The sequence below is a fragment of the Carassius carassius genome, chromosome 45 (genome assembly GCF_963082965.1).
Source record: "Carassius carassius chromosome 45, fCarCar2.1, whole genome shotgun sequence".
Lineage (NCBI taxonomy): Eukaryota > Metazoa > Chordata > Actinopteri > Cypriniformes > Cyprinidae > Carassius > Carassius carassius.
The window spans coordinates 21,128,644-21,148,383 of NC_081799.1; the positions used below are offsets into that span (position 1 = coordinate 21,128,644).

At 38.4% G+C, this 19,740-nt stretch overlaps 1 protein-coding gene across 6 annotated transcripts in view; it reads right to left on the bottom strand.

Moving 5' to 3' along the window:
• LOC132127698 (AP2-associated protein kinase 1-like) overlaps positions 1-19,452 on the bottom strand; it is a 32,960-nt gene extending 13,508 nt beyond the window's left edge. For 5 of the 6 annotated variants that reach the window (XM_059539699.1, XM_059539696.1, XM_059539697.1 and 2 more), the window contains exons 1-12: positions 18,463-19,452; positions 15,149-15,267; positions 14,515-14,623; positions 11,572-11,714; positions 11,211-11,332; positions 4,827-4,908; positions 3,894-4,026; positions 2,528-2,631; positions 2,278-2,363; positions 2,031-2,197; positions 929-1,011; positions 190-498 (exon numbers count right to left, since the gene is read on the bottom strand). In XM_059539699.1, coding sequence (XP_059395682.1) covers positions 190-498; positions 929-1,011; positions 2,031-2,197; positions 2,278-2,363; positions 2,528-2,631; positions 3,894-4,026; positions 4,827-4,908; positions 11,211-11,332; positions 11,572-11,714; positions 14,515-14,623; positions 15,149-15,267; positions 18,463-18,628 — 1,623 coding nt within the window. In that variant the 5' untranslated portion in view covers positions 18,629-19,452. The remainder of the gene's footprint in view (positions 1-189; positions 499-928; positions 1,012-2,030; positions 2,198-2,277; positions 2,364-2,527; positions 2,632-3,893; positions 4,027-4,826; positions 4,909-11,210; positions 11,333-11,571; positions 11,715-14,514; positions 14,624-15,148; positions 15,268-18,462) is intronic. The other variant, XM_059539700.1, reaches the window with a different exon arrangement.
• Positions 19,453-19,740: the final 288 nt, after the last annotated feature.

Sequence of the window (19,740 nt, forward strand, 5' to 3'; positions counted from 1 at the left end):
CAAATAAACCAAAATGAGCAAACATCTATCACACAAACAATCAAAACCATCTACAATGATCCAAAATAAACCAATGATGGACAGATGGAGGCAACACAATGGTTGATAAGGCACAGCCCCTTCATAAGGTGCATCATTAGTGAATCTATCTAAAGGACAGAGCAGCATGCACACGATGGAGGTGATTACCCTCTCCTCTGCCTTCTCTGGGCTGATTTGGGATTGAGGTGCTGGCTGCTGGACAGTGGGCGGCACTGCTGCAGGCTCAGCCTGTGCTGGAGGCGGGGCCCCAGGCGGCTGAGTGACACTGGGCTGGATGGGCACCGGCTGCTGCAGAGCCACAGATGCCTGCTTACGACGGGCGCTCCGTGCAGGCGCGGTGGGTGGGGCGGGGCTAGATGGAGGAGGAGTGGCTACAGCTTTCTGAGGGGCGGGGCTGACAGCTGCAACTGGAACTGCTACTGCAGGCACAGCTGTGATGGGGATGGGCTGCACGGGCTGTCACACAGACAACCATACTATGATGTGAACCATAAATGTGACCTTTACCTATCACTGTTACTTTAGTTTAATAAATGCAATCTACAGGGTGGAACAGAAATGTAATTCAAATAAAGTGACACCCAGACTTGAAAAAAGATTTGTATCTCTCACAATCAATAAGTGAGTTTGAGGTGGGGCTATCTGTGCCTCCTACCAACTGGAAATCAGTAATCTTTGAAATAACACAATCTGTTATGGAATTAAATTTAATTAAGTTAAATTAGAACAGCGTTACACTGCTTTTATAACATTTTATCTTCCTTATCCAAAATTCTTTTTATTATCCTAAAATTCCTGCTCTGTAATAGACTATAAAATTAAAAAGAGCTGAGCATTGTAGGTTTTGATTAGTGCAGTGAGGTACAAACAAAGTAAAGAGACTCACCGTTTTCTGCTGAGGGGCCGGAGATGCCTGGGCTTTCTGAGACTGTAGCGCTGCAGCCGGCTGAGCCAAGTTCAAGCTGACAGCTAAGAAACATACAGAAAACAATGGTGCAATTTTTATAATTTTTTTATGTTGAATGAATATTAATATCTCAGAGAAATCAGTCAAACTTAAGGCAGACAATAAAAAAAACTATTAGGGGTGTCACTAACAATTATTTTCACAAACAAGTAATTGGTTGATTATTCTGAAGATTAATTGCGTTTTAATCAGATTAATCAGTTTTTCTTTTAATATAATTAATACAAATATATCTAAACGAACAATCGCCTTTAAAATAACTCAAAATGCATATATAATAGCAATGAGGCTATACTAATTGGTTCAAATAAAGTATCAAAAGAAAAATAAATTGTTAAAATACATAATGTATTATAAACAATAGAACTAAAGTAATTTATGCATTATAACAATTGCCTGCAGAGGGCTCCTGATGGCCTGACGATTATACTTTACTGCGCAATCTAATCCTAGTTTAATATTGTCTAAACCTTTAATTTAAATTTTCCCTTAACTTTAGATTTGGCCTTTACTTCTCAACAAAAATTTGAGGGAATGAGTTTTTCTCTTGAAATTGCGATGAACAGTTAGCATATCGAGAAAGACATTGATGTATTCTCCTGTGTTGTGTAGGTTTAAAAGTATTTACCATACAAATCTGATGAAATGGTGCACGCTGACTTCCCAGATGTGTTTTATAATAAACCCAACTCTGCAATATGCAGAGATGGAGTTCGAGATGCTCCACACATGTAGATGATAACAGTTCGTGCGGAGCAGCATTTACTGTAAACTAGGACTGCAACAATGCAATATTTACATCTATCTAATATTTCAAATAAGAATTTAATATTAACTATAAATCTGTGAATAACATGTTCATAATGGTAAGACCTACATTTATTACACAAGTTCAGAAACAAACAAAAAAGCTATTACATTTCAGTTCTGCTATTGGTTCAGAGGTGGCATACTGTAGCTGTAAGTGTATTTTATGCTCACATACATGTAGCTGTTGAAGAACAGTTCATTATATTGGTACCTATCGGCTGGGCGGCCCCAGCGGGCAGGTTAGCTCTCTTGCGTGGGGTCAGGGCAGCAGGCTGGATGGGCAAGATGCCCCCTAGTGCCTGGGACTGGGATTGTGCTGCTTTGGGCCGCTGGCGTGGGGTGATGGATGTTTCAGTGGTGGGAATGGGGTCTGTAAGTCTATGGGACAAAACATGGAGACACAAATTTCAGGTTAAATTTACCAACCACAGAGGACTATGGAGTCTCTGAACAAATACCTCGCCTTGGTCTGGCCTTGGCTCTTCTTTGCGGCTGCTTCGCTCGCTCGGATTGGCTCAGGAAGTTTAGCAGGAATGGGAGAATTCTGGGGGGACATATTTCAGATTAGTCTTGTTGTTATGATTTCAGGCATTCCTACAGGCTGACACACACAAGCACCCAATCCAGCAACTGATCCCTGAAGTAAAAGCACTGACCCAACAACAGGCTGAGAGTGACCGCAGAGGAGAGGAAGGAAAAAAGACTAACCTTAAGGTTTTGGACAGGGCAGTCCCGTCTGGCCAGTTTGAAAGCAAAGTAGGACACCTGATAAATGTCAGGCCTCTTATCAGGGTCAGGTTCCAGCATGTACCCTGACAAAATCACCACCACAGAGAGAAGGAAAGAGGAGGGAGAGCAGGAGAAACAGAGACTGAGTGTCACCATGTGACCGACAGAAGAAGAGCAGAGCAGATGATCGGCATTTAGTGTTTAGAGTGTTTATTGATATAAGGAAGTTGAATGAATAGTTCATCCAAAAATGAGTCTTAATTGCTCACAGGATCCGAATACACATACAGACAAGCCACAGGAGGGGTGGAATGTTGATCAGTACTTGCTTGGGATGGGTGTCACCACGCGTCTCAACCAATGAGAGCAATTGAGGTGGGCCTAAGACTGCAGCAGTGCTCACGACTTCATAATTTGTAAAACAGGAAGTTTACGAAAGCACGTGAAGACAGCAGAGAAACGCTCTTGCTCAGCACAATGGCGTGAATCATTTTGTTAACCGTGTGGTTTATTATTTTAAGTAATTTGGGACAATCGTGCTGCACATATCAGAAGTTCCAAACTCCGGTGCGGTTAACGCTCACACTCACTGATCTATATATAACTGAATCACACTCTGAGTCTAAACGAACCATGCCTGTGCGTGGAACGGAGTGATCACACTAGTCCAGTGGTTCTCAAACCTGTCCTGGAGCACCCCTTGCCCTGAACCTTTTGTATGTCTCCCTCAATTATCACAACTGATTCAACTCATTAGTGGAGACTGCAAGACCTGAAGTGGGTGTGTCAGATATAGGGAGACATACAAACCGTGCAGTGCTGGGGGTACTCCATTGAGAGGTTTGAGAACCTCTGCACTATTCAAAGCGAACTGGGCTTTGGGGGTCAGACGCGCTCGGGCATGGTTAAGATTGCCTAGTGTGGGTACACCCTTATTCTCCCTCATCCCACACACGAGTCTCTAGCCGCCTGCAACCGCACTCGCTGCACACTGCACTCAATACTGATTTATATTTTACTGTTCCTAACATAAAGCTACTTCATATCTTCAGAAGTCTGTAAATATAGCATACAACTCACTCACTTTTACAGTGATTGCTTTGACATTTTAGATCTAATTTCCTAATGAGTCACATTTGCTTTCATTAATGACGAGGATTTTCAAAGATTAAAATTTTGTGGACAATGGAGGAAAGAAATTACAATGAGTAATTACTACTAAAAATGTCACTTCTGGCTGAACTATAACTTTCAAATGAGACCCACAGCCATACTGAGCCAGTGGTGAGACAGAGACAGAAACCTAGTGCGGCCGGGACATGAGCAGAGAGAGGCAAATACTTACGGATGAGACGGTGCATGTCCTGGGAGTACCGAGAATTGTCTGGAATAGTGAAGTTGCCATCACAGATGGCCACCTGACTCTCGCCAAAGGGCAATGTGAAAAAACAGAGTTTATAAAGCAGACAGCCCAATGCCTGAAAGAAAGGGGGGGAAAGTCATTACACAGTATGGGGGAAAAGACTTTTGATTTATAATATAATAACTTTAAATAAAGATAATGAAACATTACTTCCAACTTTTATATATTTATAACATCCAAATGTACAAAAATAAAGCATCAAGTACTATCCCTTTCACATAAATCTGAGCTTCTGTTCTAACGAACCACAGCATTTACATTTAATCATTTAGCAGACGCTTTTATCCAAAGTGACTTACTGTACAATAGAGGAGAACAACAGAAGCAATCAGATGAATGAGAGAGTAACAGTATACAAGTGCTGTGACAAGTCTCAGTTAGTTTAGTACAATACACATTTTTAGTTGTTTTTGTTTGTTGTTTTTTTTTAAATGGAATAGAATGGAAACAGAATTGAATAAGTAACTGCTAGTATTAGCTCAGGTGCTGGCGACAAAGATGTGCCTTTAGAGATCTTTTTTTGAAAATGGCCAAAAAGACTCAGCTGTTTGAATTGAGATAGGGAGGTCTGACATTTTGTCAGTCACCTGGCTTCTATTTACACTGCGCATCCATTCCTCACCAACTGTGTAAAACCTCATTGGTACATACAATATAATACCAAAAGTTGACACCACACTTGTTAAATTCAAAGTCTGGTCAATCTGTAATTTGTTGTGAAACGCTGACATAAATACAACCAGTAACCTAGTATCCATTCAGGTGTTGATTTAGGCATGGAAGATTGATTCAAAACTGGGATGATAAAGCCACTGAATGGCTGAATGATTTTATATCTTTGATATTTTTAATTACCCAGATGTCTGCTTTAGTGGTGATGATTTTGCCGTTGTACAGATTCACCATTTCAGGAGCACGATACGACAGTGTTGTGTACCTAAACAAAACAGACATTTTTATAAAACAATGTATTATAAGTAGTGTTATTAAAAAAAATAAAAGCATGATATATGTGTGACCATAAATTGTTCACTTTATTTATTTATAAAAAAAAAAATTAATTAATGAAAGTATAATGTCATAAATATTGGAAATTGGAAAAGTTGCTGCTTAAGTTTTTATAATAGCAATTTGCATATACTCCAGAATGTTTTGAAGAGTGATCAGATGAATTGCATAGTCCTTCTTTGCCATGAAAACTAACTTAATCCCAAAAAAACCTTTCCACTGCATTTCATTGCTGTCATTAAAGAACCTGCTGAGATCATTTCAGTAATCGTCTTATTAACTCAGGTGAGAATGTTGACGAGCACAAGGCTGGAGATCATTATGTCAGGCTGATTGGGTTAGACTTGACATGTTAAAAGGAGGGTGATGCTTGAAATTATTGTTCTTTCATTGACTACGTTTACATGCTGTTAAAATTCGGGTTATGGTCGGGTTAAGGTCACTATTTGGGTTTCTGAAACATTCGGGATAACCCGTTTACATGCGTGAGCAGAGAGAGTTACTCCTGTATGCATGGAATGTGTAATCAGTCGCCAATCCCGATGTAAACGGCGACGTACGGTTAGCGTCTAGACGTACGGACAACAAGACGCAATATGCGTCATTTCCGATTCTTCTTCCTGTATCCAAAGACAACAACAACAACAGCAGCAGCAGCAGCAGGCGGATAATGAATAGTTTGGGGCAGATAGCGATAGTCTTTGTTTGCACTTTGGCGCTGGTACTGATCCACCAGCAGCACTTGACAGTTCTGTGCCTCTATACTGCATGCGGGGTTTTTTTATGCGCCGTCTCTACTCAAAAGACCAAGATTCCTTGTGAATGGAACATGCGCAGAACACACATTTTGATGGGGATATGCCGAAACGCGTTTACAAGACCAAATATTCAGGTTAGAAAAGGGGTACCCCAGGTATAATATCCCGGTTTTTAAAAACCGGGATATTAGCATATCCGGGTTTTTGCCGGTGTTTACATGGCCTTGCGCGACCGGGTTATTGCTAATATCCCGGTTTTGAACGGGTTATTGGCTGCATGTAAACGCAGTCATTGTTAACCATGGTGACCTGCAAAGAAACGCGTGCAGCAATCATTGCGTTGCATAAAAATGGCTTCACAGGCAAGGATATTGTGACTACTAAGATTGCACCTAAATCAACAATTAATAGGATCATCAAGAACTTCAAGGAAAGAGGTTCAATTCTTGTAAAGAAGGCTTCAGGGCGTCTAAGAAAGTCCAGGATCGTCTCCTAAAGAGGATTCAGCTGCGGGATCGGAGTGCCACCAGTGCAGAGCTTGCTCAGGAATGGCAGCAGGCAGGTGTGAGCGCATCTGCACGCACAGTGAGGCCAAGACTTTTGGAAGATGGCCTGGTGTCAAGAAGGGCAGCAAAGAAGCCACTTCTCTCCAAAAAAAACATCAGGGACAAACTGATCTTCTGCAGAAAGTATAGGAAATGGACTGCTGAGGACTGGGGCAAAGTCATATTCTCCGATGAAGCCCCTTTCCGATTGTTTGGGGCATCTGGAAAAAGGCTTGTCCGGAGAAGAAAAGGGGAGCGCTACCATCAGTCCTGTGTCATGCCAACAGTAAAGCATCATGACACGATTCATGTGTGGAGTTGCTTCACATCCAAGGGAGTGGGCTCACTCAAAATTCTGCCCAAAAACAAGCCATGAATAAAGAATGGTACCAAAACACCCTCCAACAGCAACTTCTTCCAACAATTCAACAACAGTTTGGTGCAGAACAATGCATTTTCAAGCACGATGGAGCACCGTGCCATAAGGCAAAAGTGATAACTAAGGCAACGTTCACACTGCAGGCTGAAACGACCCAATTCCGATTTTTTTTGCCCCTATGCGACCTGTATCTGATCTTTTCATGACAGTCTGAATGACACAGATCCGATCTTTTCAAATGTGACCCAGGCCACTTGGGTATGTGGTCCTCAATCCGATACGTATCAGATCTTTTGAAATGCGACCTCCGTCTGAACGGCCAGGCCACATGTATCCAACCCGTACGTCATTGATACGCTACAAATGTCATATTTCAGCGTTGAAGTAGGCGGGAACAAGAAGATAAACTGATGAATTCTGTATTAGTGAAGCCACTCACATCAGTATCCCACCACTCCTGGCTGCGACTCCGCACCCACACGTTTCTCTGTACCGACGTTGCTAACACTGCTCCACAAAACGCCATGGCCAAAAACCTTGCTCTCCTCCTCCTCTTTAATTTTCTTCTTAAAACGAGAAGATTGTAATTGTGCTGGCTCCGTTGGGAAAATAACTTTAATATTGCAAAAAGAGCTCCGCTGTTGACTACACTGTTGTTGACATCCATGTTTAACGTTAGCTACTTCCGCAAACAACGAGTGATGTCGTTAACGGTTGAGTACTCTTCTGCGCATGCGGGTCACTTCTGGGTCATTTCACGTTCACACAGGAGATCACAAAAGGTCGCATTTAATTGGAAATGTGAACGGCCTTGCAAAAAAATTGATTTTTTTCAAAAAATCGGAATTGAGCATTAAGCCCTGCAGTGTGAACGTAGCCTGAGTGGCTCGGGGACCAGAATGTTGAAATTTTGGGTCCATGGCCTGGAAACTGCCCAGATCTTAATCCCATTGAGAACTTGTGGTCAATCCTCAAGAGGCGGGTGGACAAACAAAAACCCACTAATTCTGACAAACTCCAAGAAGTGATTATAAAAAAATGGGTTGCTATCAGTCAGGATTTTTATCAGTCAGGCCCAGAAGTTGATTGAGAGCATGCCCAGTCGAATTGCAGAGGTCCTGAAAAAGAAGGGCCAACACTGCAAATACTGACTCTTTGCATAAATGTCATGTAATTGTCGATAAAAGCCTTTGAAACGTATGAAGTGCTTGTAATATTTAGTTATCATTTGAAAAACCTTTACTCGCAGAGATTAGGCTAAGCCTACATGTTTTTGTCGAGGAAAATGATTGAATCCACTGTAGATGTCTTCAGCTCGTTCCTGCGCTCACTGATGGTGCGTCATTATTCACTCATTATTCTCATTATAAACATGGTCAAAACTTTTCCACACCTCAGACTTTGCTTTAGTTGCTGGTGCAACCAAAAAACTAATCGCCAGAGGCAAGCCTCCATTTCACCTACATCCATTTTCGCATCTTTCTCGCGCTAATCGAAACACATCACATGACCGCTCGTTTACCTCGCAAACTGGAGCACGAGCCCGAGCCTGGCCCGAGCCAGCGTAAGATGATATAAATTAAGCCCAAACCCGTCTCGTCCCATCGTGTCCTGTCGGGTTCGGGCAAAGATCTTCAGCTCTACAATACAGTATATTTTTTGCCAGTTTTCTAATGTGTTAAATGTTATTTACATTGACTCATTTACTAAACACTTATCAATAGCAACTGCACATCACAAGTAGAGCTGAAACAACGAATCGATTTAATCGATAAAAATCGATTATTAAAATAGTTGTCAACTAATTTAGTCATCGATTCGTTGCTAAATAACTTTTATTTGCCGTAAGCGGCTCATTTCGTGCATATTTCAAATCTGCGGTGACCAAAGTGTGGCAGTAATGAGCCACCGGAGGTTTTACTCAGCCAGTACAGAAGGAGAAGTAGCGAATAGCCAATAGCTGGCCTCGTTTTATGTCACGTGCTTCCCGAACAGCGTCTCTGCAGCATTTAGCGGGATGTGGGAGACTGGGAGTACTTTACTTTGAGCCTTCAAAAAAGAAGAGTAACCTGTAAACTCTGCACTACTGAACTGTTTAAGGGGACGTTCACATATCGCGTCTTTTGCGCGCTCAAGTTCGTTATTACCAACACCGCACCGCATCGAGTTAAAAACATCTCAACTTTTCAGAATGCTGCAAGCGCATCGCGGGTCATGTGACAAGAACTAACCAATCAGCTTCATCCTTTCCCGTAACAACGTTAAAAGCTCAGTCAAGATGAAAGGAACAGCTGATCATAGTTGTATATGGATTTCCATTTTGAAATAAATTTAGTAGCAGAGCTACTGCAAGCGATTTTTTGAGCTGCAAATCCATTTATCCTTTGCTGAAATTTCCGCGTCTTCAAGGAGAGAGCACGTTATGGTTGCTTAGCAAAGGCAGACGCCTCAGGGGCGCTTCTGCGCGAGCGCTTTGGAAAGAAGGAGAAAGCGGCGCGCCTAGCGTTTTCCACGCGTTTTTAGGCATGATATGTGAACGGCCCCTAAGACTTTTATTTGTGCAGATTCTCCAGTACAATGTTGTTTGCAAATGTTTAGTCGTAAAAGCTGATAACATTGCTTTTTAACAGTTAACATTTAAAGCTTTACAAACATGTTCTGTGATCAGTTTGTCGTTTACCAGTTCAAAATTCAGTCGTGCAGCCTAATTATGACTGAATGAGAGAGGTAAATGTTTAAAGATATTTGAAATGCACTTTTTTTCTAAGTATTCACTGCTCCTTTTCACACAGCAGGTTTTTTGTGTGTGACTGTCCAATTTTTTTTTCTGGACAACCTTCTGATGGATTTTACTTTCAATTGTGAGTTCCATTCAGGTTTCATGCCACTGGCACTTTATTCGAAGGATTGTTTACAATTTCACAGCAAAAGCTATAAAGCTGTTTCCCAGTAAATAATAAAATACAATGCACTGCAATTTTATTCTGTTTTATCCTTATTCTTCGTGAAAATATGTTCTGAAAGATTCCTTAATAAGCTTCGTTCGGGATGTTAAACTACTTTAGGAGCTCTAAGGACTGCCATGGTGAAAACATTATTTTAAATCTCCTTGTGAAATTTGCTAGAGTATGGGTCAGTGTTCTGATTGCAGAAGAGTTCGACAAAGGATTACTAACACAATAAAACAACTCCAGGTATATTTTTGATTAGGATATGACAGTGCAAAATGGTTTAAATCTCTTAAAAATCTATGCTGAAGGATAAAGACCATTTATTAATAATTTACTTGGGGAAAAAATGGAAAAAACTAAAATATAAGTACATAAACCGATTAATCGATTAATCGTAAAAATCGACAGATTAATCGATTATCAAAATAATCGTTAGTTGCAGCCCTAATCACAAGGAATTTTTTCAACTTCCAAAAGTTAATAGGAATGCCAATACATTAAAATAGCAAAATTCTAGGTTTAAGTATAAATAGTACAGTTAAACAGTAGTAACTGAACTTACAAAAATAACAAGTAAAATCCTGTTACAAACAGTGGCAACTGATACTAAAAAGCACTAATAGTTTTTGAGTTAGAGTCTTTTCAGTTTGCTTATTTTCATATAAAAATACGTTATGCAGTTGTATCAAACAATGGTATGAACTAGTGATGCATGGGTCATCTCATAACCTGCGGGTCGGGTAAAGAAATTGGCACTTTATTTGCAGGGCGGGTCATTAAAAACAAAATAAAAAAATCCATATATATTGCGTGCAATTACCTATTTGGAATATCTATTTTCAGATAGTATTAGGTTCGTTGATAAGGTTACAATATGAAGGCTTACATAGCCACGTAACTTGCATGATGTCCCCAATTCACGGGTCGGGTTGGGTAAAGAAATCTGTATCTATTTGCAGGTGGGCTGGGGCGGGCCAAATAATTTCATAAAAGCCGGACCCGCGGGTTGGAAAAAAACCCGTCCCACACATTACTAGTATAACCATCACTCAATTTAAATTATATGATAATCGTATTTATTAATTGCAATTACAATTTCATGGGAATAATCGACAATTATCATTTCTGTCATAATCATGCAGTCTTAACACTATATTAATATGCAATTTATTCCTGTGAAGCAAAGCTGAATTTTCAGCATCATTACTCCAGTTTTCAGTGTCACATCCTTCATTGATCCTTAAGAAATCATTCTAATTATGCTGATTTGCTGCTCATTAAACATATCTTCTTTTTATCAATGCTAACAGTTATTGTGCTGCTTTTCAAATTATTGTTAAAAACTTTTTTAATTGGAAATTGAAATCTAGACTGTACACATACACATTATGAACGTCTTTACTGTCACTTTTAATCAATATAATGTATCTTTGCTCCATATATGTATTAATTTTCTTCACCTTACCAATGCCAAACTTTCAAACGGTTTTGAAATGGATTAAAACTTAATTTTTATGAGTAACATCTCTTTTGACAGACTGCCACTGGTTCTAAAATTATTTCAATTTCACAGAAACAGGCTGATTGGAAAGAATTACTTTTTAATTTCGTCCTCCACAACAGTCACTCCTTCACTCTGGGGGTTCTGGAACTTCATGGTGGCGCTGCCAAAATCACACAGAACATAGTGTCCTCGGTCATGAAGGAGGATGTTTTCCACCTGCAAAGAGAGACCGATATTACAGGTGATATTTAGAAAACACAAATTACACTCCGGTAAAATACCACATCTTCACCTAATGAAATAACCCATTTGAGAAAAAGCACAAGGAGTGCAGCTGCTAATCACGTGTTTGCTCTGGAGTGGTTTTTACCATGGTAACAGTCAGTCACAAATGGTTGTTAACTAGAATTCATTCCATCAATGACTCAAAATGAAATAGCTGCAAATAAAGTTACCTTGAGGTCTCGGTGGATTATGGGAGTTTTGTACTGGTGCAGACGTGCCACAGCTTCACAAGTGTCACAGAAGATCTGGAGTGCTTCCTGTTCACTGAAGCCCGTCTGCAAACGCTGGTTCATTAGGTTCACCACTTGACCACCTGCACACAAACAAATGTAGAGATGGTAAACTTTAGAATACTTCAGCACCAAATCAATGCTACCAAAGAGATAACAGTGATAACACTACAGCCATTATTTTATTCATGCATGCTTATTGTTCTACGTTGCTTCCATATTTTTTTTTTTTTTATTAGGAAGAAAACAAATATCCATTCAAGTGTTTATTACAATTTGTCTATTTGCATCTGGGGTTTTTTTTGTACAGTCAGTACCATTTTATATCTATCATATACAATTCACCTGATTTATACAATATTTTATTCCTATTTTTTTCTCTCTGGCTTTCGACAGTATTTTCTTTTTGGAGTGATAAAAAGATCATATACAGAGTGACCAAAAATCATTAGGATATTATAAAAAGATATTTTGTACATTACCTATTGTGAATATATCAAAACTTAATTTTTGATTAGTAATATGCATTGCTTAGAACTTCATTTGAACAACTTTAAAGATGATTTTCTCAATATTTTTGAACCCTCAGATTCCAGTTTATCAAATAGTTTTATATCTGCCAAATATTTAGTGGGTTTTGTGGTTCAGGGTCACTTATGTGAGTGGTTGGTGCAACATCATATTTCTTGAACACAGCTCAGTATATTCACGTAGTTGTAGATGGTTATGAACAATTGGCATCAGATGCTCCAAACACAGACACTACTGCTTGTTCTGTAAGAGGAAATATTTACTGATGACGTTGAGCTGCCTTCAGATGACAGAGTTTCTGCACATTCAGAATGGTTTCATTTTTCATTTTATTTTGGTGTTTAATGGTTCTGAATGGATCCGTTGTGGTTTATATGCAGTCCTTTGGCATCCCCCTGTGGTCTTGTTTGGTAATGCAGGTTGACTTGTGCTTATTTGTTACTGTATAATTGAGATTTACATACTTTTAAGTTGTAGAAATATTTTTGTTGTAAACAAAATATATTGTATAAAATATTTTTTCCTCCCACCCCAAATTTTTTCCACTCACCCCAATTTTTTTCCCACCACCATGTGTCCCAAGTTTAGGGGCTCCGCACAATCCACATCAATGGAAAGCTTGTTCATTCAGCTGATGTATAAATCAAAATTTCAAAAAATCACATAATAAAATTTGATCCAATCTTTTAAAATTCATTTTTTAAGATTTGTGACAAAGATTTAACCCTTCAAAAGCACTACCTAAAAGATTTCCCTTTGGATGCATCTCATGAAATTACCACAAACACGTGTCCCTGAATCCATCTGTAAGTACTTCAGAAATCATTTACATTTAGCAGACGCTTTAATCCAAAGCGTCTTACAAATGCGGACAATGGAAGCAATCAAAAATCAACAAGAGAGCAATGATATGTAAGAGCTCTAACAACAAGTCTCAGTTAAATTAACGCAGTACATGTAGCAAGATTTTTTTTATTATTACTATATATATATTAAAAAAAAATATAACAGAATAGAAAAAGAATAGAGCAAGCTAGTGTTAGAGACCTTTTTTGCTTTTGTTAATAGTGTAATACATAATAAGAAAACAGATATAATACAAAAAGGTTAGTGTTTTTTTTGTTTGTTTTTTTTAAGAAAACAGTTAGCAGTTAGTTAATGAACAGAGTAGAGTGCAAGTCTAAAAGGGACAAGTTTGTTTTAGGAATAAAATTAGAATAGAGAGTGATAGCCTTTAATTGACTCCCTAACAAGCATGTTTAATCTGAATCAGTTTCTTGTAAACATCAATAGCACGTGATGGTTGCTCCCTGTGAAAGCACATTCAATACATCCAAACACTTGACCTTTTGTGAGCACTCGAAGCTCTTCTGGAAGAATCAAAGAATCCATCATCTATTGGGGCTTTACAATAACATCTTTCATAAAATGAACTAATAAAGACATTGAAAGCTTTTCAGATGAAGAGACAGGAAAACATTTGTGAACGCATGCCTCAGACAGGTTTAGTACCTTTGTGTAGGTGCTGTAAGGAAATGACATAGCAATTTGATAATTAAAAAGCTTTCGCAAGAAATAACAAGACTAGGAGAAAAGATTATGTCAGATTACCATGAAAGACTGCGATCTATCTAAAGGGTGCCCTCAGGTGGATGAATTGCATAAATACAGCATAAATCCTGCCAAATGGAGATTAGGGATGATATGAAGACATTTTCCCAAGGATTAATACACTTGAGACATCATCATTATTACGGATTACAATAAAAGATATTTGTCATTGATGTTCAGGATCTGTTGCTCATGCTTTGATTTTTAACATTTGATCTTTACATCCTTCCCTTTCTTTGAAAATGATGGATTCATTATTTTTCTTACAACAATAAAACTGTACAATATTACATTACATACAGAACTTTTATTAGCCTACATAAGATGCGTGACAAACGGCGCTCTGCACATGACAAAGTTCTTTATTATTTTTTGACGAAAAACAACAATAAAATAAACAAGGACAAACTCACTTGTATTAAACCGTAATACTGCCAAAAAACAGTGCTTTTTCTTTCACACTAACACTGATAAAACTGACTACTAGATTTGTAAAATAATTGAGAGATCCTTTTAAATAAAAGGAAATTGGAAAAAGAAAAGCTTACTGGTTGTTCACTTTTCTTTGGAAAGACCCATGACGAACACTGGAGTTTTGTAGCTTTTAGTCCCTTGGTTTTAAACACTGTTTGCCATCTAGGTGGTACGTGTTTACTCTTTGCAAGGTGTGTGTTTGTTTTCCCACACAGAGCACAAGGCGGCTGGGTGCAGAGGCATTGTGGGGCTGAAGAGTAAACTTACCTCTGCAGACGTCCATGAGGATAAACACCTCCCACACATCTCCACCTCCTACAGCCGTGATGCTGGAGTCCAGGAACCCTACGATGTTCTTATGACCATTGAGATCCCGCTGGAACACCGTCCACCAAGAACAGAAAGAGAATCAATGAGCTCAAACTGACAAGACATCACAAAAATGTTCTCTCTGAATACTGAATACTACACTAATGTTTCAAATTCGGGGGTTAAGTTTTTAATGTTTCTTTCTTAGTCTCTTGTGCTCACTAATGCTGCATTTATATAAAAGAAAATAAATATTGTGAAATCTATACTTTTTTTTTCAATTATAAAAACAATTTTCTATTTAATACTTAATATTTTCTATTTAAAAATATAATTTAATCGGGTGATGGCAAAGCTGAATTTTCAGCATGATTACTCCAGTCTTCAATGTCACATGATCCTTCAGAAATCATTCTAATATGCTGATTTGGTGCTCGAGAAACATTTCTCATCAACAATGTTGAAAACAGTTGCTTAATACTTTTATAGATTTGTTTTGATGAATAGGAAGTTTTATTTCCAACAAAATTTAGAATTAGAAATCAATTCTCTCATCATTGCTAAAGCACAGTAGACATTACATCACACTCACCATGATCTGGATCTCACGCTTGCAGACCTGCAGGTCATGTTCATTGTTAACGTACATCCTCTTTAGGGCACAGCGCACCCCCTGATTGGTCCTCACCAGGAAGACGATTGCGAAGCCACCTACAAAGGTGAAAACACATTGTTTAGGCCGTTTTGCTGAAAACAAGCTTGAGGACTGGAAAAGTTAAAGATATTTATACCACAACACTGCCACCGTGAGGGAAACAGCAGGAAACCTGTGGGCTGTTTTTTTTTTTTTTTGGTTGTTAATATTATTGATCCAGATATTTTATTGGAAGCACTCGATGTGAACAGCATACAGACAGAATATATTATAGTACATGCTGATATGTCCAACCAGACATCAGATTCGCTGTGTTGGCATAACGTGGTGCAGGGTGTTATTCCTCAATGCAGGACGCAGACATTTCATCATGGATCTAGCACTACCGAAACAGTCAAACATTCAGTGTTATCTCTCTGCAAAGAAGATGTTATTGGTGTTTGATATATTGCAGAGCGGAGAAAAGATGCTGAGATGTGTTTAAATGGGACAGATGAGTCTGAGATGCGCCAGGCCTGAAAGTCTATTAACTTCATTACTAGCTCCATCTGTGAACTGGAAATCAAATTAAACCGAGTAAATCTTCCTTTTTTGTTTCCTTTACATCAGCGATAACACATGAATTCATGATGATGCAATGAATGCTCACCCTCATGTTGTTCACCAGTTTAAATGATATTTCATCTATACATCACAAAAGATGCTTTTTTTAAACGTTTGTAAAGCTTTAACAGCCCCTGGAAAACATTTACTTTCATAGTGTGATATAAAAGTAGCATTATGTTTAACTAAATCTCCTTTTGCGGATGAAAGGATGCAACATGAGGGAGAGGAAATAATTATAGAATGTTTGTTTTTGGGTAAACTGAGCCATTAAATTCCTCATTTAGAAATGGATCTGTGAATCAACATCAAGTTAGAATTTACATACACTACTGGTCACAAGTTTGAGGATGGAAAGATTTTTTAAAATGTTTTGTCTCATGCTCACCAAGGCCGCATTTATTTATTCCTGGAATGCAAGGCTGATTTTTCAGCATCATAACTCCAGTCTTCAGAGTTATCACATGATCCTTCAGAAATCATTATGCTGCTTAAGAAACATTTCATATTATTATCAAAATTGGAAACTAGGGGAGGGCGATATACAGGTAGACACGATTAACTGGTAGAAATTTGTCAACCGACTGGAGAATTTGGACTATCGTCTCTATCGCGGTTACACAGTCATGTGACATTGCTTGTGCAACATGGTCATGAAAACATTGTTAACACACATTTTTAATATGGGTGTAATGGTACTCAAAATTAACGTCACGGTTCGGTACAGCAGGGGGAAAAAACTAAACCTTTTTTTTTTTAAACAGTTGTTTGTTTAACATATTGATTTTTCTTTAAATGAATTCAATTAGAATAAAAATTTTCCTAGGGATAAAAATCTGCCTCAGCTTATGCTCTAAAGTATAGGAAGTCCTTTTACGTTACTATAAGGTTACAATAAACAACAAAGCCCAAACCTAAATTACTATTTATTAAAATAAAATAATCAACACTCAACTTATATGCAAACATGTAAACTGCAGATAACGCCATTTTTAAATTAATTTCTGAAATATGATTTGTACTTGTTATTGAAATACATTCATTCACAGTGACTGTCATAACTTGATTCCAAACAGATTTATTTAAACATAAATTAAATAAGACATCACTAACGGGTAAATTCAAATATAATGAGTACAGCCTAATATTTTGCGAAATGCTTTTTTTCCTAGACTTCATTTCTCTAGCGATCTAACGAGCCGTGGACACTGATGACTTTCCTTAGGTAAATGAACTGCTGCGTAACATTTTGTTTACAAGCTGTTTAATTAAAACACAGATTGAGCGATGACATGAGGCATGGGATTTTCATGTTTATTTCATGTTAAAACTAGAAAGGTAGGGATGATCACGCTGCTGACAGTGATCTGTACTGCCACATCAAAGAGCGTCAAAACAGCATTTATTTATTGCAAGCATCCTCACAAACACAGTAATTTAGGTCTTAAAGGTGCACTAAGTGAATTTTGCCAAAAAAAAAAATATATTTAAAAGCACCAAAACAAACATGCTCATACCCCAACATGACCTCTCCCATATTTTAATGTCTCCGCCCCACACATACATACACAACCCTGGCTCCAATGATGGCGGAATCTGCTATGCCCGCCGGCCAAAGCTATAATGTCATGAACAGGTGAAAGTGATGTGTGTTACTATGCTAATTCAGGTCGAATGTGTTTGGTAATAGTGTGCGTTTTAATGCTTAAATGGTTTAGTGCCATTACACATGGAAGATGACGTTGCTCCAATATTTAGACAAGTCCTGCCTCTTGCTTGATCGTAAACCTTCTTTTTTATGTTTTGTTCCTGCGATATTTTCGTCTTTTTTTAACTGCCATATCTGTGGTTTTGGGACTTATCAAAACACTGTGGTTAAAAGCGTTTTTCAAATATTGCTAGGAGCATCTTTAAGTAAAAGCTAACAGCGGAGTAAGAAAACCCATGTGTAACAGCATACTTGATCTGGGCAGCTCTTAAAGTGACAGTAGTCTTCATGTTAATCAAACAACAAAAGAGAAAATCTGCCACACGGTCATATTGCTCACACCTATTGGAAACAGTTATGCTACTTATTTCATTTATGTATGCATAATTGTGGTACTTTTACTCAGTAAAATAAAACTATTCAACTTCACTATATATATTTTTCACCAAAAGTATATAAAAAATACAAATAAAAAGACAAATGAGGTCCTGATGGAGAAACAGTGAGAGCCGAAGTTTGACGGGTGTTGAGACATGTCTGACTCGGGTGCAAAACCAATCAAAACTTCCAGTTCAGCTGGAGGCCAGGGCATTCAAACCACACTTTGCTGTCGTTACAAATCAGCATAGCATTTCAATATTTTTGTGAATGTGAGCTATGCTCTGATAGAATTATTGCATGGATGAAGCAAGAACAATGTGTCTCTAAAACACATGCACACAGTTCAGCTGAAAGGTAAAAGAGTGACCAGAGGGAAGAATGAGTCTGGAGCCCTGGAAAAGGATTTTTAAAAATAATTTGACAGAATGGACATTCAAAAATCTATTCTTCCAATTAAATATTGTATTGCTAAAAGCTAAACATACTTATTTTGTTTGTTAACTAAAATGTTATGTGTTCAAGGCCTGCAAGGAAAATATTAAACATCAATCTGACATACCTTCTGCCAGAGTTTCTTCTACAGTGACCTGGTGTCTTCCAACAGTGAAAGCCCGTCCGATAAAATTCCCACCAACGCTGCTGCAGGATCCAGAACCTCCAGCTCCACCTCCAGAACCGGGTCCAGAGCCCACCAGCTCCCGCCGGGAGTCAAAGAACTTCTTCATGATGTATCAAAGATCCCTTAACTACTTATGCGAGTCTATAAGAAAGTGGGTTGGTTGTTCTGGTTCTAGAGGTCTAGATCAGCTGTGACTGTCAAACATGGACTCGTACCCCAATTCTGGTTCTGATCACAGCTTAAATGAACCGTATAGCAACAAAAAAGTATTAATAAACGAAAACAACAGGAATATCTGCTAAATTAATACATCACAGTTGAGTATATCCAAATAAACAGGAACTATCAGTGATGACCTGATATGATTTAAGTGTTTGTCTAGTGTCTTTATATGGGACACGTGCCCTTATCACGATATAAATACTTAAATCAATGTAAACATTTAAGCCCTGTTGAAAAATGAACCTTCAAACGTGAAGCGAAGAGAAAATATTGTTTTGCTGGATGAAAGTCAAACTCTCCATCATCGGCCAGCTGTGCAGCTCATGAGAACCTCTGAAAACAACCCACTTTTCGCAGAAAAGCAGATGACATGCGATATTAATTATAATAATAGATAATTTAATTTGTTAAACGTCCATAATAATATTGATTTGTCTCTTGTTTGATGAAAAACAATAATAATTTAAATTCAACAAATACTCAGCTAGGCGCTAACGCTAGCATTCCTGCAAAACGCGCTCAGACGCGTGACACATCTCATCTGCGCGCTCCGCCGGTGGCCTGCCGGTGAACGGTGAACGGATGCAGTTTGATTGTAATCGGAAAAATAATAATTCAGGCAGAACTGAGCGTGTTGTTCATGGCGTTTCTCTTCTGCGGCTTCGGATGCTGCAGATGCGCCAGCTAACCGGAAACCACACCGGAAGCGTGAAGCTTGTGATTTAAAAAACTATCATAAAAGTCTAAGATTCTTAATAATTAAAGTCGTTTCTCCACCTTTCAACATCAGGGCAGATGAAAACGCAGTGAAAATGTTGACCTTGAGAGGTCAAATTAAATATTATATGAGCAGAATTCATTCATCTTTATTTTGTACGAGTTTTGCCCAGTAAAAAAAAAAAAAAGTGGGATATGCACGTATGATCTAGTCTGATCGTAGCCTTAAAGATTTACTCCGATTGTAAGGTTTTGAAAAGACATTAGATTGTGTTTTTG